The sequence below is a fragment of the Pholis gunnellus genome, assembly GCF_910591455.1.
Source record: "Pholis gunnellus genome assembly, chromosome: 10".
Lineage (NCBI taxonomy): Eukaryota > Metazoa > Chordata > Actinopteri > Perciformes > Pholidae > Pholis > Pholis gunnellus.
The window spans coordinates 7,509,195-7,534,567 of NC_136537.1; the positions used below are offsets into that span (position 1 = coordinate 7,509,195).

The following is a 25,373-nucleotide window of genomic DNA, read 5'->3' on the forward strand; positions in this document are numbered from 1 at the left end:
CCATCAACACTCAACATAACATCATCTCGGTGTAAATACGGCAGCATCTTTTTCATTGTTTGTACCATATGGTTTACACACACATTTATACACATAGTTTTTTCCGTTCTCTATTGCTAGGAGGTATCGTAGAGCTCTGGGTGAACGCAGAGGGATACAGTATTTATTTCCTGATTCAACAACGGCAGAACGTCAGTGATGACAGGGGTAGCATCTCAACGCTGATAGGCTATCGTGCTGCAGCGTCAATCGCCAAAATGCCCCAATGGGACTGGAGTGACGCAAATTTGCGATGGCGTGGCGCGTTTGGCGTGGCGACATGAGTTGAAATTGTTGAACTTCGGATAAAAAATGGCATGACGCTGTGGCGTGATAGCCTATCAGCGTTGAGATGTTTCTCCTGTCATCACTGACGTCCTGCCGTTGTTGAATCATGAAATAAATAGCTACTACAATGTTAGCATAGCCTAGCACCGATTGATCCGAGGTCCAATGAGAAAACAAGTTTCGGTAAGTCTTCAGGTCGGTAAGTAGTTTTGTTTCCTCAATGGAGCTCGGATCGATCGGTACTATGCTATGCTAACATTGTAGCAGCTCTATCAACACTCAACATAACGTCATCTCGGTGTAAATACGGCAGCATCTTTTTCATTGTTTGTACCATATGGTTTACACACACATTTATACACATAGTTTGGTCCGTTCTCTATTGCTAGGAGGTATCGTAGAGCTCTGGGTGAACGCAGAGGGATACAGTATTTATTTCCTGATTCAACAACGGCAGGACGTCAGTGATGACAGGGGTAGCATCTCAACGCTGATAGGCTATCGTGCTGCAGCGTCAATCGCCAAAATGCCCCAATGGGACTGGAGTGACGCAAATTTGCGATGGCGTGGCGCGTTTGGCGTGGCGACATGAGTTGAAATTGTTGAACTTCGGATAAAAAATGGCATGACGCTGTGGCGTGATAGCCTATCAGCGTTGAGATGTTTCTCCTGTCATCACTGACGTCCTGCCGTTGTTGAATCATGAAATAAATAGCTGCTACAATGTTAGCATAGCCTAGCACCGATTGATCCGAGGTCCAATGAGAAAACAAGTTTCGGTAAGTCTTAGGGTCGGTAAGTAGTTTTGTTTCCTCAATGAAGCTCGGATCGATCGGTACTATGCTATGCTAACATTGTAGCAGCACCATCAACACTCAACATAACATCATCTCGGTGTAAATACGGCAGCATCTTTTTCATTGTTTGTACCATATGGTTTACACACACATTTATACACATAGTTTTTTCCGTTCTCTATTGCTAGGAGGTATCGTAGAGCTCTGGGTGAACGCAGAGGGATACAGTATTTATTTCCTGATTCAACAACGGCAGAACGTCAGTGATGACAGGGGTAGCATCTCAACGCTGATAGGCTATCGTGCTGCAGCGTCAATCGCCAAAATGCCCCAATGGGACTGGAGTGACGCAAATTTGCGATGGCGTGGCGCGTTTGGCGTGGCGACATGAGTTGAAATTGTTGAACTTCGGATAAAAAATGGCATGACGCTGTGGCGTGATAGCCTATCAGCGTTGAGATGTTTCTCCTGTCATCACTGACGTCCTGCCGTTGTTGAATCATGAAATAAATAGCTACTACAATGTTAGCATAGCCTAGCACCGATTGATCCGAGGTCCAATGAGAAAACAAGTTTCGGTAAGTCTTCAGGTCGGTAAGTAGTTTTGTTTCCTCAATGGAGCTCGGATCGATCGGTACTATGCTATGCTAACATTGTAGCAGCTCTATCAACACTCAACATAACGTCATCTCGGTGTAAATACGGCAGCATCTTTTTCATTGTTTGTACCATATGGTTTACACACACATTTATACACATAGTTTGGTCCGTTCTCTATTGCTAGGAGGTATCGTAGAGCTCTGGGTGAACGCAGAGGGATACAGTATTTATTTCCTGATTCAACAACGGCAGGACGTCAGTGATGACAGGGGTAGCATCTCAACGCTGATAGGCTATCGTGCTGCAGCGTCAATCGCCAAAATGCCCCAATGGGACTGGAGTGACGCAAATTTGCGATGGCGTGGCGCGTTTGGCGTGGCGACATGAGTTGAAATTGTTGAACTTCGGATAAAAAATGGCATGACGCTGTGGTGTGATAGCCTATCAGCGTTGAGATGTTTCTCCTGTCATCACTGACGTCCTGCCGTTGTTGAATCATGAAATAAATAGCTACTACAATGTTAGCATAGCCTAGCACCGATTGATCCGAGGTCCAATGAGAAAACAAGTTTCGGTAAGTCTTAGGGTCGGTAAGTAGTTTTGTTTCCTCAATGAAGCTCGGATCGATCGGTACTATGCTATGCTAACATTGTAGCAGCACCATCAACACTCAACATACCATCATCTCGGTGTAAATACGGCAGCATCTTTTTCATTGTTTGTACCATATGGTTTACACACACATTTATACACATAGTTTGGTCCGTTCTCTATTGCTAGGAGGTATCGTAGAGCTCTGGGTGAACGCAGAGGGATACAGTATTTATTTCCTGATTCAACAACGGCAGAACGTCAGTGATGACATGGGTAGCATCTCAACGCTGATAGGCTATCGTGCTGCAGCGTCAATCGCCAAAATGCCCCAATGGGACTGGAGTGACGCAAATTTGCGATGGCGTGGCGCGTTTGGCGTGGCGACATGAGTTGAAATTGTTGAACTTCGGATAAAAAATGGCATGACGCTGTGGCGTGATAGCCTATCAGCGTTGAGATGTTTCTCCTGTCATCACTGACGTCCTGCCGTTGTTGAATCATGAAATAAATAGCTACTACAATGTTAGCATAGCCTAGCACCGATTGATCCGAGGTCCAATGAGAAAACAAGTTTCGGTAAGTCTTAGGGTCGGTAAGTAGTTTTGTTTCCTCAATGAAGCTCGGATCGATCGGTACTATGCTATGCTAACATTGTAGCAGCACCATCAACACTCAACATAACATCATCTCGGTGTATATACGGCAGCATCTTTTTCATTGTTTGTACCATATGGTTTACACACACATTTATACACATAGTTTGGTCCGTTCTCTATTGCTAGGAGGTATCGTAGAGCTCTGGGTGAACGCAGAGGGATACAGTATTTATTTCCTGATTCAACAACGGCAGGACGTCAGTGATGACAGGGGTAGCATCTCAACGCTGATAGGCTATCGTGCTGCAGCGTCAATCGCCAAAATGCCCCAATGGGACTGGGGTGACGCAAATTTGCGATGGCGTGGCGCGTTTGGCGTGGCGACATGAGTTGAAATTGTTGAACTTCGGATAAAAAATGGCATGACGCTGTGGCGTGATAGCCTATCAGCGTTGAGATGTTTCTCCTGTCATCACTGACATCCTGCCGTTGTTGAATCATGAAATAAATAGCTGCTACAATGTTAGCATAGCCTAGCACCGATTGCTCCGAGGTCCAATGAGAAAACAAGTTTCGGTAAGTCTTAGGGTCGGTAAGTAGTTTTGTTTCCTCAATGAAGCTCGGATCGATCGGTACTATGCTATGCTAACATTGTAGCAGCACCATCAACACTCAACATAACATCATCTCGGTGTAAATACGGCAGCATCTTTTTCATTGTTTGTACCATATGGTTTACACACACATTTATACACAGTTTTTTCCGTTCTCTATTGCTAGGAGGTATCGTAGAGCTCTGGGTGAACGCAGAGGGATACAGTATTTATTTCCTGATTCAACATCGGCAGAACGTCAGTGATGACAGGGGTAGCATCTCAACGCTGATAGGCTATCGTGCTGCAGCGTCAATCGCCAAAATGCCCCAATGGGACTGGAGTGACGCAAATTTGCGATGGCGTGGCGCGTTTGGCGTGGCGACATGAGTTGAAATTGTTGAACTTCGGATAAAAAATGGCATGACGCTGTGGCGTGATAGCCTATCAGCGTTGAGATGTTTCTCCTGTCATCACTGACGTCCTGCCGTTGTTGAATCATGAAATAAATAGCTACTACAATGTTAGCATAGCCTAGCACCGATTGATCCGAGGTCCAATGAGAAAACAAGTTTCGGTAAGTCTTCAGGTCGGTAAGTAGTTTTGTTTCCTCAATGGAGCTCGGATCGATCGGTACTATGCTATGCTAACATTGTAGCAGCTCCATCAACACTCAACATAACGTCATCTCGGTGTAAATACGGCAGCATCTTTTTCATTGTTTGTACCATATGGTTTACACACACATTTATACACATAGTTTGGTCCGGTCTCTATTGCTAGGAGGTATCGTAGAGCTCTGGGTGAACGCAGAGGGATACAGTATTTATTTCCTGATTCAACAACGGCAGGACGTCAGTGATGACAGGGGTAGCATCTCAACGCTGATAGGCTATCGTGCTGCAGCGTCAATCGCCAAAACGCCCCAATGGGACTGGAGTGACGCAAATTTGCGATGGCGTGGCGCGTTTGGCGTGGCGACATGAGTTGAAATTGTTGAACTTCGGATAAAAAATGGCATGACGCTGTGGCGTGATAGCCTATCAGCGTTGAGATGTTTCTCCTGTCATCACTGACGTCCTGCCGTTGTTGAATCATGAAATAAATAGCTACTACAATGTTAGCATAGCCTAGCACCGATTGATCCGAGGTCCAATGAGAAAACAAGTTTCGGTAAGTCTTAGGGTCGGTAAGTAGTTTTGTTTCCTCAATGAAGCTCGGATCGATCGGTACTATGCTATGCTAACATTGTAGCAGCACCATCAACACTCAACATAACATCATCTCGGTGTAAATACGGCAGCATCTTTTTCATTGTTTGTACCATATGGTTTACACACACATTTATACACATAGTTTGGTCCGTTCTCTATTGCTAGGAGGTATCGTAGAGCTCTGGGTGAACGCAGAGGGATACAGTATTTATTTCCTGATTCAACAACGGCAGGACGTCAGTGATGACAGGGGTAGCATCTCAACGCTGATAGGCTATCGTGCTGCAGCGTCAATCGCCAAAATGCCCCAATGGGACTGGGGTGACGCAAATTTGCGATGGCGTGGCGCGTTTGGCGTGGCGACATGAGTTGAAATTGTTGAACTTCGGATAAAAAATGGCATGACGCTGTGGCGTGATAGCCTATCAGCGTTGAGATGTTTCTCCTGTCATCACTGACATCCTGCCGTTGTTGAATCATGAAATAAATAGCTGCTACAATGTTAGCATAGCCTAGCACCGATTGATCCGAGGTCCAATGAGAAAACAAGTTTCGGTAAGTCTTAGGGTCGGTAAGTAGTTTTGTTTCCTCAATGAAGCTCGGATCGATCGGTACTATGCTATGCTAACATTGTAGCAGCACCATCAACACTCAACATAACATCATCTCGGTGTAAATACGGCAGCATCTTTTTCATTGTTTGTACCATATGGTTTACACACACATTTATACACAGTTTTTTCCGTTCTCTATTGCTAGGAGGTATCGTAGAGCTCTGGGTGAACGCAGAGGGATACAGTATTTATTTCCTGATTCAACATCGGCAGAACGTCAGTGATGACAGGGGTAGCATCTCAACGCTGATAGGCTATCGTGCTGCAGCGTCAATCGCCAAAATGCCCCAATGGGACTGGAGTGACGCAAATTTGCGATGGCGTGGCGCGTTTGGCGTGGCGACATGAGTTGAAATTGTTGAACTTCGGATAAAAAATGGCATGACGCTGTGGCGTGATAGCCTATCAGCGTTGAGATGTTTCTCCTGTCATCACTGACGTCCTGCCGTTGTTGAATCATGAAATAAATAGCTACTACAATGTTAGCATAGCCTAGCACCGATTGATCCGAGGTCCAATGAGAAAACAAGTTTCGGTAAGTCTTCAGGTCGGTAAGTAGTTTTGTTTCCTCAATGGAGCTCGGATCGATCGGTACTATGCTATGCTAACATTGTAGCAGCTCCATCAACACTCAACATAACGTCATCTCGGTGTAAATACGGCAGCATCTTTTTCATTGTTTGTACCATATGGTTTACACACACATTTATACACATAGTTTGGTCCGTTCTCTATTGCTAGGAGGTATCGTAGAGCTCTAGGTGAACGCAGAGGGATACAGTATTTATTTCCTGATTCAACAACGGCAGGACGTCAGTGATGACAGGGGTAGCATCTCAACGCTGATAGGCTATCGTGCTGCAGCGTCAATCGCCAAAACACCCCAATGGGACTGGAGTGACGCAAATTTGCGATGGCGTGGCGCGTTTGGCGTGGCGACATGAGTTGAATTTGTTGAACTTCGGATAAAAAATGGCATGACGCTGTGGTGTGATAGCCTATCAGCGTTGAGATGTTTCTCCTGTCATCACTGACGTCCTGCCGTTGTTGAATCATGAAATAAATAGCTGCTACAATGTTAGCATAGCCTAGCACCGATTGATCCGAGGTCCAATGAGAAAACAAGTTTCGGTAAGTCTTAGGGTCGGTAAGTAGTTTTGTTTCCTCAATGAAGCTCGGATCGATCGGTACTATGCTATGCTAACATTGTAGCAGCACCATCAACACTCAACATAACATCATCTCGGTGTAAATACGGCAGCATCTTTTTCATTGTTTGTACCATATGGTTTACACACACATTTATACACATAGTTTGGTCCGTTCTCTATTGCTAGGAGGTATCATAGAGCTCTAGGTGAACGCAGAGGGATACAGTATTTATTTCCTGATTCAACAATGGCAGGACGTCAGTGATGACAGGGGTAGCATCTCAACGCTGATAGGCTATCGTGCTGCAGCGTCAATCGCCAAAATGCCCCAATGGGACTGGAGTGACGCAAATTTGCGATGGCGTGGCGCGTTTGGCGTGGCGACATGAGTTGAATTTGTTGAACTTCGGATAAAAAATGGCATGACGCTGTGGCGTGATAGCCTATCAGCGTTGAGATGTTTCTCCTGTCATCACTGACGTCCTGCCGTTGTTGAATCATGAAATAAATAGCTGCTACAATGTTAGCATAGCCTAGCACCGATTGATCCGAGGTCCAATGAGAAAACAAGTTTCGGTAAGTCTTAGGGTCGGTAAGTAGTTTTGTTTCCTCAATGAAGCTCGGATCGATCGGTACTATGCTATGCTAACATTGTAGCAGCACCATCAACACTCAACATAACATCATCTCGGTGTAAATACGGCAGCATCTTTTTCATTGTTTGTACCATATGGTTTACACACACATTTATACACATAGTTTTTTTCCGTTCTCTATTGCTAGGAGGTATCGTAGAGCTCTGGGTGAACGCAGAGGGATACAGTATTTATTTCCTGATTCAACATCGGCAGAATGTCAGTGATGACAGGGGTAGCATCTCAACGCTGATAGGCTATCGTGCTGCAGCGTCAATCGCCAAAATGCCCCAATGGGACTGGAGTGACGCAAATTTGCGATGGCGTGGCGCGTTTGGCGTGGCGACATGAGTTGAAATTGTTGAACTTCGGATAAAAAATGGCATGACGCTGTGGCGTGATAGCCTATCAGCGTTGAGATGTTTCTCCTGTCATCACTGACGTCCTGCCGTTGTTGAATCATGAAATAAATAGCTACTACAATGTTAGCATAGCCTAGCACCGATTGATCCGAGGTCCAATGAGAAAACAAGTTTCGGTAAGTCTTCAGGTCGGTAAGTAGTTTTGTTTCCTCAATGGAGCTCGGATCGATCGGTACTATGCTATGCTAACATTGTAGCAGCTCCATCAACACTCAACATAACGTCATCTCGGTGTAAATACGGCAGCATCTTTTTCATTGTTTGTACCATATGGTTTACACACACATTTATACACATAGTTTGGTCCGTTCTCTATTGCTAGGAGGTATCGTAGAGCTCTAGGTGAACGCAGAGGGATACAGTATTTATTTCCTGATTCAACAACGGCAGGACGTCAGTGATGACAGGGGTAGCATCTCAACGCTGATAGGCTATCGTGCTGCAGCGTCAATCGCCAAAACACCCCAATGGGACTGGAGTGACGCAAATTTGCGATGGCGTGGCGCGTTTGGCGTGGCGACATGAGTTGAATTTGTTGAACTTCGGATAAAAAATGGCATGATGCTGTGGTGTGATAGCCTATCAGCGTTGAGATGTTTCTCCTGTCATCACTGACGTCCTGCCGTTGTTGAATCATGAAATAAATAGCTGCTACAATGTTAGCATAGCCTAGCACCGATTGATCCGAGGTCCAATGAGAAAACAAGTTTCGGTAAGTCTTAGGGTCGGTAAGTAGTTTTGTTTCCTCAATGAAGCTCGGATCGATCGGTACTATGCTATGCTAACATTGTAGCAGCACCATCAACACTCAACATAACATCATCTCGGTGTAAATACGGCAGCATCTTTTTCATTGTTTGTACCATATGGTTTACACACACATTTATACACATAGTTTGGTCCGTTCTCTATTGCTAGGAGGTATCATAGAGCTCTAGGTGAACGCAGAGGGATACAGTATTTATTTCCTGATTCAACAATGGCAGGACGTCAGTGATGACAGGGGTAGCATCTCAACGCTGATAGGCTATCGTGCTGCAGCGTCAATTGCCAAAACGCCCCAATGGGACTGGAGTGACGCAAATTTGCGATGGCGTGGCGCGTTTGGCGTGGCGACATGAGTTGAATTTGTTGAACTTCGGATAAAAAATGGCATGACGCTGTGGCGTGATAGCCTATCAGCGTTGAGATGTTTCTCCTGTCATCACTGACGTCCTGCCGTTGTTGAATCATGAAATAAATAGCTGCTACAATGTTAGCATAGCCTAGCACCGATTGATCCGAGGTCCAATGAGAAAACAAGTTTCGGTAAGTCTTAGGGTCGGTAAGTAGTTTTGTTTCCTCAATGAAGCTCGGATCGATCGGTACTATGCTATGCTAACATTGTAGCAGCACCATCAACACTCAACATAACATCATCTCGGTGTAAATACGGCAGCATCTTTTTCATTGTTTGTACCATATGGTTTACACACACATTTATACACATAGTTTTTTTCCGTTCTCTATTGCTAGGAGGTATCGTAGAGCTCTGGGTGAACGCAGAGGGATACAGTATTTATTTCCTGATTCAACATCGGCAGAACGTCAGTGATGACAGGGGTAGCATCTCAACGCTGATAGGCTATCGTGCTGCAGCGTCAATCGCCAAAATGCCCCAATGGGACTGGAGTGACGCAAATTTGCGATGGCGTGGCGCGTTTGGCGTGGCGACATGAGTTGAAATTGTTGAACTTCGGATAAAAAATGGCATGACGCTGTGGCGTGATAGCCTATCAGCGTTGAGATGTTTCTCCTGTCATCACTGACGTCCTGCCGTTGTTGAATCATGAAATAAATAGCTGCTACAATGTTAGCATAGCCTAGCACCGATTGATCCGAGGTCCAATGAGAAAACAAGTTTCGGTAAGTCTTAGGGTCGGTAAGTAGTTTTGTTTCCTCAATGGAGCTCGGATCGATCGGTACTATGCTATGCTAACATTGTAGCAGCTCCATCAACACTCAACATAACATCATCTCGGTGCAAATGTATAATGAGCATTATTAGGACTTAATAGATGTCCTATACATACACCTGATTGCAGGTGACCAAACTAAACTTCTTTGTTTTAATTTATTATCTTTGGTTTAAAGGACCTAGTTTACAAATGTTCCATTGGTTTTGCTATTCATAGGTAAACTATAGTTGCAGTTAACTGAATTAACTTGTGTTTATACTGCACTCTAAACTTAGCTCCTTCTGCACAGAGATTGAGGTGTACTTACTCAGGAGCGAGTCACACAATACTTTCATCAGTGGGCAATTGGATCAATCACCATTGCATTACCTCCTTCGACTTTGCCTAACAGATGTGTATTTAGATGAAAATCTTTAAATGTGCGACTTTAAACGAGACACACAAAACCAAATTGTGAAACTCAAGAAGAAGAGACTCAATATCAGAAAAAGTGATTACATTCAACTAAGAGCTGTTCCGCCACATGCAATAAAAAGTGAATGTAACATCAAGGGTCTGGTTGAGGATGTTATCTTTGCAGAGGGCTGGAGAAATGGAGACAGGGTCATATTCGGTTGAAACTTCTAAGTGTCCGGACCTCCGACTGGGCTGAAGGAAAGCAGGAAGCACTTCCACCTCAGACAAAGCTGTCAATTCAAGAGGCAGCACAGCTTCAGATTTGAATGTTAAGAAGTGTGGGATAGACCTATTATCAGTCTATGTACTAGACCTTTAACTGTACGCTTACACAGTGAACAAATGAAAACAGAATATAACGCCATAACCTTATGAATAACAACATGCACACGATTTACTCAGGTTAAAGGCCTTTACAGTAAGAGATCTTATTCACATCTTTTTCACATCGTCCGATGACTCTTGCTTTGTCGGGGTTAATTATGCAGCCTTATTCTGATACTGGTCCTCATGTTGACCATGATGTTGCTGTCAAGGCGGCCGCCATATTAATACAGGGAAGCTCCTGCTAATGCATATATCTACATCAAGGAGCTTCTCAGTATATTCTTTCTTTTCTTACGGCATTGTAGACGACACAAGATGACACCCGGCTGAATCTTTGCTGAGGTGCTGGAAGTATCTATAAGTCCATATTTCTATGGTCCACACTGATACATATCTCTTTTATCAGTTCTAACTGCATTGTAAAATGTCTGTCATGATATAATTTTCATAAATTTCATAAAAGAACTTTTGATTAATAAAAAGACAATTAAATCAAACACTTAAGTCCTGAAATGTTTTTTATTCCTGTTTCAACCATCTACAACACTTTTGTAACTTTTTTATAGATGCTGTATAAATTGTTTATTATTCATATTTTTATGCATTTCTCACAATCTCTGGGCAAAAAATATTTCCGTATGTAGAAAAATTGAGGCGTGGCAGTATGCTGATTGAAAATAACAGGCATACGCCTGTCAATTTAGATTGATTAGGATTCATTAAAAGCCGTATACGCACGGACACGCGCACATTATTTACTTGCTTATTTACTTATTTTGTGAGCGAAGTATAGGAACATTTTGAATCACATATTAGTGAATGAGGCCCAACGAATGCAGAACAAGGGAGCGAGCTCAGCTGTTGAGACCTGGATATACACATCTGCATCAAACCTCCACACCGAGAGGAACAAATACTCACACTGTAGTGTAGAAACACTTTGATGGACGGAGACGGCTGCCATCCTCCATGAGAAAGTAAAGAGCTTTTGTTCTTGTTGAATACATTACACATGCAAGAGCTCAAATTCAGCAGAGTTGGAGTTAAGTCGTGAGAAACAAGAAGAAGAAAGGGATGTAATAACAAAAGCTATGTTCATTAATGAAATCTTGAGTTTATTTACTTCTCTGTACTTCCAAGCAAAACTATAGGGAAAATACACAAGCTAATGAATCAATAGACAAGAATAACTTTATTTACAATCAGAAAATAAGTTATTATTGTTGTATTTAACATTATGCTGCAGTTTGGTGTTCAGTAGTCTTATAACAAAAGAGACTTCTTTTATCTTCTATAGAGGAAGAGAAACGCCGCTCAGCCAGGAAGTCAATCCAGGAGATTCTTCCACACAAGTCCATCATAAATTGGATCTGTAGAAGAAGAAATTAGTGGCACAGGAAGACATGTGCACAGCGCTGCCACTGGTGGAAGAAACGGAGAAAGACAGAAGACCATATGCAGGAACTGCAAAGTCTGCGTAAAACGTGACAAAACATCATCCAGACTGAAGAGCTGGATGAAGTTGAAGATATTGCAGTTTTTGCCAAGGAGATGATGGATGAGCACAAGGAACCCAAAAAATGAGAACATTAGGAGATGCTTTCTGAATTCTGTCAATGAATTGCTACATCACCGCATGGCTGCTGCATGGGGAAGAAATCCCACTGAAAATTATTTTTCAGTTTTTTTTCATTCCCCTGCAGTAAACCATTAAGCTATCCTGTTGTCCTGTGGAACACACTCCTACTTTACTGTTCTATCACACAATTCTTCTCCTCTGGTCACTTCTTTTACTGCTGTAGCTTCCTACAAGGCTCAACCAACGACTCGAGCCTTTGAAACTTGTGGACGCTCACTGGGAAGTCCAGAGATACCAGAAAGAGGCGCTGAAACACAAGGAAGACGAACACTATGAGAAGTGGGCGGCTGAACGTGGCCCGAGCGTCAGTCAGCTTTACATGAGTGTGTATTGCTTTCAGGGGATTTCACGAGTGTTTAAATACATAAATGCTGAACATCAGCATGTTAGCATTTGGACATATTGAACTAAGGATCATTCTCAGGATTTTAAAAATCCATATTTGATCATTGACTAAAAATCAAAAAAACTACATTCTCTCAACAACGTTATAAAACATCACACCTCTCAGTGGCTCAGTGGTTAGCACTGTCGTCTATGTTGAATTTGCGTGTTCTCTTCCCTGTGCCGGTGTATGTTTCCTCAGGGGTTTGCTCCTGCTTCCTCCCACACTTCAAACACATGCACAGTGTTTGCCATTCTGTATGCAAAACCTATTTAATGTCTGTCCTGGGAGAGGACTCCACTCTTTTTCCTTTTGTGGAGTTTTTACATATCCAAATCCAGGGTCCAGGGAGAGAAGTTGTTTGAAACACATTGCTGAATGCTGTAGGTTTCATTCATAGAGATTTAGTGTGTGTGTGTGTGTGTGTGTGTGTGTGTGTGTGTTTGTGTGTGTGTGTGTGTGTGTGTGTGTCCGTAGTCCACCCTTCCTGTTGGAGGCCTTAAATGAACATTTCTGTAAACCTAAAATATTTTGTAGTGATTACAACTATGTATACATTTGTTATCTGACGATGTATCGTCCTTCTGAACCACTCAGGAAGTGATGTTTCCACCTAAGCGTGTGTGTGTGTGTGTGTGTGTGTAGAGAGCCCTGTTCTGCTGGTTGGATATCATTGCTAGCTCAGGGATTCCTGTGCACATTAGCGGCTGCATGAGTTGTGGAGTTTTTTGTTTTGTGTGTGTGTATACGCTGCTCTCCCTCCCCCTATCTCCATAACCCCTGTCCCATTCTCTCCCTGTGTCCCTCTCGCCCTTTTTGTCCCAGCATGGCTGCAGGATGGCTGCCCTGTGGACTCTCTCTCCGCTGCTCTCCGCCGGCCTGTTTTGGCCTGTGTGTTTGGCCCTGACGAACCCATCCGAGCCCCGCACCCTGCCCGCCTCGCAGGGCTTCAACGGCAGCGATGGCAGCCTGTCCCTGGATCTGCCCATGGCTCTCAGGGTTTTCAGCGTGGACTATCACCACGTGCAGGCTCCCTTTGAGATCGTGCTGTGGATCATGCTGGCCTCACTGGCCAAGCTGGGTGAGCTTCAATTGCTCTAATGCTCATTCATGAGAAGCCAACATTAGATAAGATGACTATGAGAGGGGGTTAGATGTTGTCTGAAGCTGCTTCACAGTTATGTGACGGCATGTATGAGTTAGTTTACCAACTACTGTATGAGTACTGTAATCCAAGTGGTTTACCAAAATCATTATCATTTTTTAAATTTCATATTTACAATATAAAAGCACACAGGGAACAAAAACAGAGAATCTCGAAGAGAACCTCCTTCTCAGACCAGCCAATCTCTGCACATTGTGCGTAGCAGGCACACATTTTGACATCAAAGAACTTGTAGAAGTTCTTACTTTACGGTACGCTCAAAGAGGTTTATTTTTATTAACACTTAAGCAATGGATAACAATTATAGCCAAGCTAATCTAGAGACATGGGATCATTGTTTGTTCTCCTACCAATAGCAATAGCAGTTGCTGGAGGAAACCCACCAAGTCATTCAGGTCAGAAATCGTCCCTATATATAGAATAGATAAAGCTAATTTAAGCATCCCATTACTACCCCGCTGTGTGCATATTATATGATGAGTATTAGCTTTTGGTGGAGCTCCACATCTGTGCTTTCAGTCAAAAAAATCAAACAGGGTTGAATCCAATTAGCATGACGCCTTTTATCTTCTCCGCCTCTAACCTCCAGGTTTCCACTGGTCAGGTCGCGTCCCAGCAGTGGTGCCAGAGAGCTGTCTCCTCATCATGGTGGGCCTCCTGGTCGGAGGGGTGATCTATGGCGTTCGCCACTCTGCTCCCCCGACTCTCAACGCTGACGCTTTCTTCCTCTTTCTGCTCCCGCCCATCGTCTTAGACGCAGGATACTTCCTGCCAGGGAGGCTGTTCTTTGAGAACCTCGGCACCATCCTCTGGTTGGTACACACTCAATGTTGTGGGTCTGTTTCCAAAATGGGTTGAATGCACTTTGTCTTATACCTTTTTCACATGTTATTTTATTTTTTTAGTACAGGAAAAAAATCTAGCATATGTAAAGAATGCGCAACACATTTGCCATCTACATAATAAAGCATCAATGATTCCTGAAACTAGCAGATGAAAATAAAATGTTATCACCAAAAACATAATTTAGCTGTTTAAAGATGCTAACATCAATATATTTAGCCATGCTAGCTAGCATCGTGGCTCAAGGAATGCCTCTGTCGTTGGTCAGGTCACCACTTAAGTCAAGACTGAGATTTCCCAAAAGACATTCAAATATCCCAGAGGATAATTCTTTGTTGATCCCCTGATTTGTCATCTAGTGTCACTGCCGGGTCAAAATGCCTCATATTATTTACACTTTATCGTCCACATAAAATTGAAAGTTGTCTTTGGCACAGGTATGTAAGACAGCACACACACTATACAACAATACTCAACAATTATACATCATGAAATGCCCAAACGCACTGAAAGCATCTGACACCCATTGTTTTGAAGTACACCTATTGTTTTAAATGGCCGAGCACGTACCAAAAGCGTTACTCCTTAGACGCCTCTACTCCGACCTTGTTTCATTTTTGAAAACGTCAAATGAGGACCCAGTGCACAAAGCTGTTTTTTTCGGCAGCCGCAGTACCTAATGGGAGAGAGCTTAAAGGAATAAAAGGCAAAGGTCCCCCTTTTAAGAGAGATTTCAAATCTCAATGAGATTATCCAGGATAAAGGATTTTCCCCCAGATAACAGTATTTAATGGTAGAAATGGTAGGTCACGTCATCTGTCACTGCTTTGTCAATTCCCTTTGTAACTTGATGGCCGGTTTGTGCGCTCTCTGCATTACGGTGTCTCAGCCAAAGATTGTTCATAAAGTAAGAGAAGCTTCGCTCTGTATGAGTTAATGTATGTTTTTGTAGTCTCAAGAACACAAGTGACCAAGTGGCAGTAACACAAAGTGCTGAGTGGATTATTCTTCCACTGGCATTTAAATCCATTAAAACACCACCACAGTACATGTTACTCAGCAGAATTTAACAATAAATACTTTGGTTTCTAACCAGATATTTGAAAAACTAGTGGCACTCACAGCCTCAACTGTACTTTTTGTTTCGCACTAATTAGCACACGTTAGCATGTTAACCCACTAAACTAAGAACATCAAAATGTTAACATTGCCATTGTGAGCGGGTTAGCATGGGTATGTTAGCATTTAGCATTACCAAAGGGGTGACTTACAGTAGAGAAGTGACCACACTACTCAGAAGTTCCTCTTAGCTCTGGAGTGTTTTTGCATCTTTCATATCATTGCTTTGGTTTTTATGACCCACAGCTTTACTGTTTCCGTTCAGTCTTCACCACTCTCATCATCGTTGTTTCTTTGATGTTATCTTGAGCGCCTTGCCGAGTGGTATCCTTCCCCTTTTTTCCTGCGAAAGCTGCTGACTGTGCCCACATCTCCAGGTACGCGGTGCTGGGAACCCTGTGGAACGTGTTGGGCATCGGCCTGTCCCTGTACGCCGTGTGTCTGCTGGCCCCGAGCTCTCTGGGAGACATCTCTCTGCTCCACTGCCTGCTGTTCGGCTCTCTGATCGCTGCCGTCGACCCCGTGGCCGTGCTCTCCGTCTTCCAGGAGATGCACGTGAACGAGCAGCTTCACATCCTGGTGTTTGGAGAGTCGCTGCTCAACGACGCCGTTACTGTGGTGAGGGCAGAGGTGGTTTACCGGGTGCTCTCGAAAATCAAATTGAATATCTTGTTCTGTGCGTGATGCATCTCTCTTCCTCCCAGGTGCTCTACAGGCTGTTTGAGTCCTTCCTCCGCCTGCCGTCAGTGTCGGGGCTGGATGTGTTGCTGGGAGGGTGCAGGGTTTTTGTGGTGGGCCTCGGGGGCCTGTTTGTGGGCCTCTTCTTCGGCCTGGTGGCGGCCCTCACCTCACGGTTCACCTCCAGAGCCCAGGTCATTGCCCCGCTCTTCGTCTTCCTCTACTCCTACTTGTCCTACCTGACCTCAGAGATGCTTCACCTCTCCGGCATCATGGCGTGAGTGCTGCCGAGTGTCAACTTGCGCTCAAAAACTTGATTTTGAAAACGTTTCACTTGGTGAAATCGTACTTACATCTTTTCCTGCAGCATCGTGACCTGTGCTGTGACTATGAAGCAGTATGTGGAGGCTAATGTGTCCGAGCGCAGCAACACCAGCATCCAGTACTTCCTGAAGATGTGGAGCAGCGTGAGTGAAACCCTCATCTTCATCTTCCTGGGCGTGTCCACAATACAGGATGTCCACATGTGGAGCTGGCCCTTCGTCTGCTCCACACTGCTGCTCTGCCTCGTCTGGAGGGCCACAGGTAGAATGAATAAACCTTTGCTGAACTTTCACTTATGATGCTTTTGGCCAGAAGCTTGAATATCAGTTGTCAAGGAATCAACCAATGCCACTTCCTCTGAAGGTGTTCTCCTGCTGACTGCTGTGGTGAACAAGCTCCGGAGGAACACCGTGACCTTTCGAGATCAGTTCATTATTGCCTACGGAGGCCTGAGAGGGGCAATCTGCTTTTCCCTCGTCTTCCTGATTGACGACTTCCCGAAGAAAAGACTCTTCATCACAACCACCATCGTGGTCATCCTCTTCACTGTCTTCGTACAGGTGGGAGAATAACTTCACTTGTGAATGTTGATGAAAGACAACGTTTTTTTTTTCCAGATAGAAGCTTTTGTTCTTTGATTTGTTGAGTTGTGGTTGTTGTCTGGTTTCCAGGGGATGACGATTAAGCCTCTAGTAGAGCTGCTGGATGTGAAGAGGAAGAAGAGAGCTTTGCCTTCTGTCAGCGAGGAGATCCACAGCAGGGTGAGAAATGGCAGCGAGGTACAGCGAGGTGCTGAGCCTGCAATATGGTCTGTAAGGAATACAGCACTGTTCATGCATTAGTAGTGTGTTGTATTGTAGGTGACATCAAAATAATCATTCAGGTGTTTTTATAGTAATAAAGATTGAATGCATTTTTTTTGTATATGATATTTCAGTATAACAATGTAAAACATTTGAACAAACCAAGATTAAATGATTTGCTATTACTTGCACATTATCTAAAATGATAAGTAGAGGCGAGAGAAGTCTACGATGCTCACATCGTGTCTCCTCTTAGCTCATTGATCACCTGCTGGCAGGAATAGAGGACGTGGTCGGCTACTGGGGGCAGCACTACTGGAAAGACAAGTTAGTTTTTCTTCACATTTTCTTCACCTTGTGTGTGTGTGTGTGTGTGTGTGTGTGTGTGTGTGTGTGTGTGTGTGTGTGCGCGCATGTGTTTTATCCTGAATGTTTTTGCACGCCCACAGAAAATAGGACCTGAAGTGACCAGGAGGTGGCAGCAAATACCACATGCAAACGTCCCTGATCATTTCCCAGTCAGGACTCAGAATAATGAATGATATTTATTTTGTGTGTGTGTGTGTGTGTGTGTGTGTGTGTGTGTGTGTGTGAGGTTTGAGCAGTTCAACAGGAAGTACCTTCGGCGTTTCCTGATCCGCGAGGACCACCAGGCTCACTCCAGCATCCTCAGAGTTTACCAGGAGCTGGAGAGAAGGGAGCAGCGGGGAGACGAGGAGGCCCCCCCACTGTGAGAACACATATTTTTACTTTGTGTCAGCGACTCTCGTCGTAAGTGTTTAGGGATCACTAGGAGTTCATTGAAGGAGCCCTACAGGGTCCTAACAAGTGTTGTCACCATTATGGTAATCTGTGCTAATTCAAATCCTTAAAAGCAAATCAAGTTATCCCTGACTGCATCTGTTTGAAAGTCGAGAGTTACAGAATATCTCTGCTGACCCCGTCAATTCCAGGGCATCTTACTTAAAACCCCAATCATGCCACTGAAAACTGATTAGATATCAGTTTTTACAACACAGTTTTTGCCTCACTTTTAGAGCGGACCCTCGCTCCCACAGCCGTCCCCTCTTACCAGAGGAGATGGACAGCATCAGGCGTATTCTCTCCAGAAACCTACAAAGCTTCAACAACAAGGTAAATTGAGAGCGTTGGGGTTTTGATAAAAGGGATCAGTGAGCGTGCGCTATGTGCTCTTCACCCATACTGCTTGGGTTCATGCATGAGTTGTGACTCCAGCAGACACCAGCTTACAGCAGACACACTTTGCACCAGGACGCCACCGCGGGCAGAACAAGGAAGCCTCTTCACAGGCACCAGAGTCTGGGAGAGAGGAGCACCAATAATACACAGGTAGGTCCATGTATCCATGAAAACCAAAGTCATTCAGTCTCATTTCCTCAAACATTTCAACAGATTCCTCAGAAAAGTCTCACAAAAAAAAGTTTTATACTCGTCTTAGTATATATTTTCGAAACCAACCGCTTAGTGTACAGTATGCTCTTACTTCTCATTTAAGCACTTTAAAAGAGGGTGACATGTATTTGTGACAAAATGCGAAACAAGTGTCACCATTCGGAAATTAGCCGGAATGGTAAAGAAGTGAGCTTTATTGAATTAAATGCATTCATACTACATTAAGAGTTTCTATACACTTCCATGGTGACAGGGGGAGGATGGAGAGTTCAACGGCTCACGCAGAGGGAGAGCAGGACTCAGCAGGTCTCACACAGGTAAAGTGAAAGACACAAATACACACAAAAAAAACACATATTAGACAAAATGTGCAGTTTAGTTTCACCTCTCAAGCTTCCAGTACTCACTACAAACACAGACTCAGAAGATAGACACGTCATAAGATCGTCTCTCTCTACCTCCTGACCTTTGACCCTGACAACTATGGCGGGACTATTCTTTCACCTTGTGGGCCTTGAGCTCACTTGCAGCCTCTCCTCTCTTGGCAGTGTGCTCCACGAGCCCGAGGCCTGTCCCCCTGGACTCATCGGCCCCAGCGCCTTCAGCTCAGACCAGAAGACCAGTGGATCCACAATCTCCCGCTGCCAGAGAGGAGCAGATCTCTCCGCAGCATCAAGAAGCCCCTGCGGGTAGAACGGCGAAGAAACAACTCAGCTTTGTTCTGGAGAGCGAGACGCAGCAATGAAGGAGAAGAAATGCAAACCAGTGAATTCAGTCATTTCAAAAGTGATAAGTACCTCATATTCATTTAGCCGTAGAGTTGTGGGTTTCAAGACTGGGTTGTTAAAAGGTTTCAATTTCATGGATATTTTCCAATTAAAACGTTTGAAATGTACGAAATAATTCCCCTTCTGGTTTCATAATTTTGAGTGTTTGCCGGCTCCGTGTTTCACCTCATAAACACCTTTGCTGGAGGGTCATTTCCATCTCTGCTCTAATTCATTTACAAAAGTGTAACACCCACCTCAGAAATACCTCGCAGTCATAAATGCTGATACTCGCTGTCCACATTACGAGCACACACACACACACAAACCAATCCCTCCTCGCCTCGTTTCCTTTATGAATGCACAGCACACCCACCGGTAATTTGACAAGGACAGGCTTACTGCTTCCTAAAATAACTCCTATCCCCCCGCCTGACCTCCTCGGTTACTGGAGCTTCTTTTCCCCCACAGCTCCCAGCATGCCAGGGAGTGGCTGGGAGAGGCCGACTGTTTTCTTTAGGTGTGGGGCTGGGCAGAGGGTGGCAGAGTGGACACCAGTGAGGAGCCGAGGAGTAACTGACCTGAAGCAGACAGAAAGCAGTGAAGGCAGTTCTAGGCTGGAGTTATGAGGGTGGGAGCTGCGACCTTGGCTGGGGGGATATTTGGGCTTGTAGGGACTCTGTGTTTCTTCATCGCCTTTGGTACGGACTACTGGCTGGTGGCCAGCGACGACTGTGGACCGTATACATGGCCGACGCAAACAACGCTGACAACAGATGCCAATGGGACTGAGGTAGGACAGACACATGTGTGCACATATCGTATATATTCACTAACACGAACCCATGCAGTGAACGCAAACCTGACCGCTGTCACAATCGGTCAGTGACGTGCAACTAAACAAATGCATATAATAATAGTCGCAGCATCACATGTGAGAACCACAAAAAGACCGGTGTGGAATCTGTTCAGACGCCGTGTACACCGCAGTGTGCACGCGATGCCACTATAGGATATTTAAAGAGGTACCAAAATAATTTAGTTCCGCAACTTCTTTTTAAAGTTGGAGGACTCAAAGAGCAACAGATTTAAAAGAGAAAGGACCAAATCACTGCAGCAGAGATCAAGGCACCCCACAGTAACCTTTAGTTTGACTTAAGTGACTCTTAGTGTGAGTCCTTCTCCCAAAACACTGGATCCTACACTTCCCATAATGCATCCAATAGCAACTTTTTATCCATGTCTGCTGTACACCTTTAAAGCATCGTTTTGTAATGCAGGCTTTTACATCTATGTTTCTCCATCAGGCTTTTAATTAGGCACATGGGTGCTTTAAGCGGCATGCTAAATTAGCATGCTAACATTCTCACAACGGAATTGCTAACACCCTGAGGTTAAGAAGGTATATATTAATTTAGCATGGTAGCATTTGCTAATTAGCACAAAACACAAAGTACAGCTGAGGCTGATGGGATTGTCAGTTTGATGACATCATTGGGGTGAATGTCTCAGACTTGACAACGCAGAGCCGTCATACAACTGTTTTCACAGGCAGCAGTAGTACTGTACAGTAGTAAGTCAGCTGATCCTCGTGTGTGGACTCGGTGAAGTGCCCCTTCAATTTCCCAGTTTATTCTTGCGTGCCACATTTGTGAGAAAGTTCACAAAATGTATATTTATAAAAGCTGACCCCCCCCCCCCCGGTGACCTCCTCCCTAACGCCGCACAGCACAACAGTCTTTTATTTTCAATAAAAGAGGATGATTAAAGCTGCCTTGTGTTATTCAGCGCCATCAATCATGTTTCTGACAAGCAAATGGAGAGTATCGCTCATGCGTGTTTCATAAGTTCCCCCCTCGGAAAAAAAACCTCACGGACGAGCGGGCCATAATCAGAACCACGTTTGACTGCGTGGCACCGCTGAAGCACAGAATCGCACACACACACACACACACACACGGCGGCTAACAGACACGCGTTGACAAAAGCTGACAGACATTAAGGTTCATCCATCTTCAGACATCCGAGTGTCCATCTCTCTCTCTGTTTGCGTGCTGATGTCTCTCTCTCTCATTTAGATCCAGTTAGTGGAAGCTGTCACTGCTTCTCCTCCATCTCTCACTCTGCACCACGAGGGCTTCTTCTGGCGATGCGTGTTTCAGGTGGAGCCCACGGCGCACGTTACGCTGGCCACTCTCTTCAGTATGTACGCCTTTCCAAGGAGGCAAAGGGTTTTTGTTGGAGTTTGTCCAATGCGGTCGCATGTCTCATGCTTAGCAGTGTGGTCCGCTTGTCATGCTAACAAGTGCAGGAAAGAAAAATGTCTATAATTTGGATATATGACAGAAAATATAGAGGGGAGCACGAAGAATGTGTGGGCGTTTATTTCGGTTTGTGGGGTGTTTTTGGGGCTTTTCTCTAAATTTCTTTTTCACTCTGTTGTTTTTTTTTTTCCTTCCTCAGACCTAAAAGACTTTTCTCTTTACCTTTTTTATTTATCATGTAGCAAACCAGCCAGAATCCAAGGTGTGCCTCCATGGGTACCTCTTCCCTCTGCCTGTTGCACTTGGACAGGTTCCTCATCCGAGTTATGACGCTTCAGCAGGTAACGCTCTCTCTGACGTCTTTACAACCAGGTGACAAACTAAAGGAAAGCAAACTGTACAACTTCCATATATGACGGCTGACTGAATGGTTTGATGGGTGTGAAAGGAATACTATGGACTCCGCAGTCACCACATCTCTATCAAGTTGATTACAGATTTATGACTAACTTACAGTGAGACAGCACACGCTACCACTATCATAAAACACCAAATAAGGTCATATCTTTTAGAAAAATGAGGTTCATTCCTCTAGTAGTGCCACAGACTTGAAGCTTCTCAGCAGGTGTTAGCTTAACTCCAAATGTTTATACACACACACAGGCACACGTGTATTTCTTTACGATCACTTCGTCACACACAAACAGTTTGCACTTGGCTGTTTGAAGTGAGGATAAGAATGAGACTAAAATAAGCTTACGTTCCCAAAATCACAAACTTTAAACGGTAACAGTGAGAAGCTGTTTAGTCGTGGCTTCAAAGAGCATGTAAATAAGACGGCGTTCACATTTCCTATTTCTTATCCTTACAAGTCATGGTCTTTGCTAGAATTTTTGAAATACTGAGGTCATGGGTCAAAGTCTCCCAATGCACTCCCCCCCCCCCCCCCCCCCCCCCCCCGCACACACACTGACACACACGCACGCACATTCCCAAATGAAAGTCTCTACACTGCCAAAAATAAGAATCTAGTTCAGAAATCTACTGCGTGTGTGTTTTTTAAGGAATAGTTTGAGATCTTGGGAAGTACACTAACAGTATTCACTTTCTTTTCAAGAGTTAGATAATAAGACTGACACGACTCTCCTGTATATAAATATGTAGCTACAACCGCAATGGGCTTAGCTTAGCAAAAACACAGCAAGCACGGAGACACAGTTAGCCCGTCTCTGTCCACGGGTGACTAAATGCACCCATCAGCGTCTCCAAATCTCACTAATTAACACGTTACATCGTGTTTGTTTGATTTGAAAGAAGTCACCGCACCCAGCCAAGAAATAGTCCGGCATACACCTCTGTATTCAACGAATGAGATATGATGAGTTAGTTCGTGAGCTTCAGAGGGTCTGATAGGTTCTCTTTACCATTTAGAGCCTTAGTTGCTAGCTGTTTCCCAATGCTTCCAGTCTTTATGCTATGCTAGCCATCTCCTGGCAGTATAGTTTCCTGTAGTGTTTAGTGGACACATATGAGAGGTAGGCTGCCGATCTTAACTCTTAAGGCTGTTTCACAAAATGTCCAACAATGTGTTTGTATGCAGAATGTCACTCCCCTTGGGTTGCTCAAATTTGCAAAAAAAAACATGTGCCAGCATCCAAACCCCCATGCTCTATCCACCAATAAGAGCTGTGACTGCTCTGATGTTGGCCTGTTTGTATCGCTTGCAGTGTTTCGGGGTTTCTGGACCGTGCTGATAATCCTCGGCCTGGTGGCAGCTCTAACCGGAGGCTTCCTCTTGGTCTGCGGTGTCCCCTTCATCAGCCACAAACTGTACAAGCTGGGCGGTGCGTTCCTCATCGCTGCTGGTAAGACATAGTCTGTGTACATGTGTGGCGTTTAGAACCACGGTGTTCATCTGCAGCGTGAAACAGGCTCTCAGGGGAGTAGGTGATCGCACAGACACCGACACATGTTGCAGCCACTGCTGCTGTCAGCTGTTGGTACACGACAAAAACCCGACACACGGGGCAGCAGATGCCCCTCCGCAGTATAGTGTGGCTATAACAACAGCAGGGTTCAAACACTGCTGCCGTGGTAACAGTGGAGATGAGTCGGAGCTGCATTCCTCTGGTGTTACTCGGCAGCAGCGATATAGCCTATACGTATCTGTGTCTCCCTGATACTCCTCATATCACTCCCCAGCCTGCCTGTTCCTGTTCACGCTGCTGCTCTACGTGCTGTGGATGGAGGTGATGGACGTGAAGCGCTACGTCCTGCAGGAGCGAGGAGAGGCGTGTCCCCACGCGCAGGTTTCCGTGCTCTACGGCCTGTCGTTCATGGTGGCGGCTGCCGGCGTGCCTCTGGTGCTCGTCTCTGGGATGGTCTTCATGCTGGTGGGCCGGGCGCTGCGTGCCAGCAAGTGAGCGTGCCATCTGGCCTGCAGGGGAAGAGAGGACTGACCTTCTTTTTCTTTTGTGTGTGTGTGTGTGTGTGTGTGTGTGTGTGTGTGTGTGTGTGTGTGTGTGTGTGTGTGTGTGTGTGTGTGTGTGTGTGTGTGTGTGTGTGTGTGTGTGTGTGTGTGTGTGTGTGTGTGTCCCGCACTGGGACTCAGCAGCACACTTGTGGCATGTAAATACTGGCTGGAACGACACGATCAATATAACAGCACCACCCTTTGGATGTGAAGCAGCGTGCAGTCAGAGACACTGGTTTTCGGTTTTCTGTAACTTTCTTTGCTTCATTTCCATACAAATCACTAATTGCTGTAGAATATTATCATCACAATAGGTTTATGTGATACTGGCATTAAGGAGCAATTAATGATGCGCCATGGTTCTTTTGTATTTAATCAATATGGAATGGCATCCGACTGCCATTCATCAGATTCATGTTTGTTGTTTTTCTTGTTATTAATGCTACAAATTGTGAGTCCATAGAGCGCAAGGTGAGAGCTGTGTGAGTGAACCAGCTGTGTCCGCTGTCCTGATTTTGGCACACGATCAAAGTAGGCTAGCTGCAGCGGAGTGAGGTGGGAGGGAAGAATGGCCTGATGGACTGGAGACAGAAACGGTGGGTTTGCATTGAGGATGGGGGGGGGGGGGGGGGGGCAGAGAGAGAATTGGTGCTTGTAGGGGGGGCACAAGGGGGCTTTGAGAAATGAACAGCTGTTTGTGGGTTTTGGTTGGTGTACAGCAGGCCAGCCACCTGCCTCCTTCACCCCAATCACATTTCAGTCCCCCATTGAAATCCTGACGCTTCCTCTGTTCTGTTTCTCTGTCCCACCCTACGTGTTCACGCAAACTGTACGATATTTGTACGATAATCTACTGACACAGACAAATGGACCCACGCCCCTTAAATGGGAAGCGCAGACATGTCATTGTATCGTAACAGCTACACCATTACATCATCCTGCTTTTTCATTGGTCTGAATGGGCAGCGTGTGGAAACTCTCAATCGCACATATCAGCTTTCATCTGCTTTACTGTGGAGCAGGAGGGGGGGGGGGGGTATGTGTGCTTCAAAGTCCTCACTGATCAAACACATAAAAACACACGTTCAATCACACACACACACACACACACACATGCTGTGATCAAACTGTCCTGAACACACCCGTGTTAATTATTGAAATAGATCTAACCTATGTTGAGACAGTGTACCTCACAGTGTGATGCTGTCATATAGCA

General features: G+C 45.1%; 2 protein-coding genes across 2 annotated transcripts; both read left to right on the top strand.

The window, feature by feature from the left end:
• Positions 1–13,145: 13,145 nt before the first annotated feature.
• LOC306702181 (sodium/hydrogen exchanger 2-like) lies at positions 13,146–19,461 on the top strand (the record flags this gene model as incomplete). The annotated part of the gene is made up of 13 exons (XM_079167734.1): positions 13,146–13,389; positions 14,063–14,285; positions 15,813–16,053; positions 16,140–16,390; positions 16,481–16,698; positions 16,801–16,997; positions 17,109–17,198; positions 17,497–17,567; positions 17,836–17,970; positions 18,278–18,374; positions 18,477–18,590; positions 18,907–18,970; positions 19,202–19,461. The coding sequence occupies 13 exons, from the start codon at positions 13,146–13,148 to the stop codon at positions 19,396–19,398; spliced, it is 2,142 nt and encodes a 713-aa protein (XP_079023860.1). The 3' UTR covers positions 19,399–19,461.
• Positions 19,462–19,921: 460 nt separating this feature from the next.
• Positions 19,922–24,752, top strand: LOC306702460 (transmembrane protein 182-like). The gene is made up of 5 exons (XM_079168091.1): positions 19,922–20,213; positions 21,499–21,622; positions 21,927–22,025; positions 23,412–23,549; positions 23,887–24,752. Exons 1-5 carry the CDS (start codon positions 20,046–20,048, stop codon positions 24,105–24,107), a joined length of 750 nt encoding a protein of 249 aa, XP_079024217.1. The 5' UTR covers positions 19,922–20,045; the 3' UTR covers positions 24,108–24,752.
• The last annotated feature ends 621 nt before the right edge of the window (positions 24,753–25,373 follow it).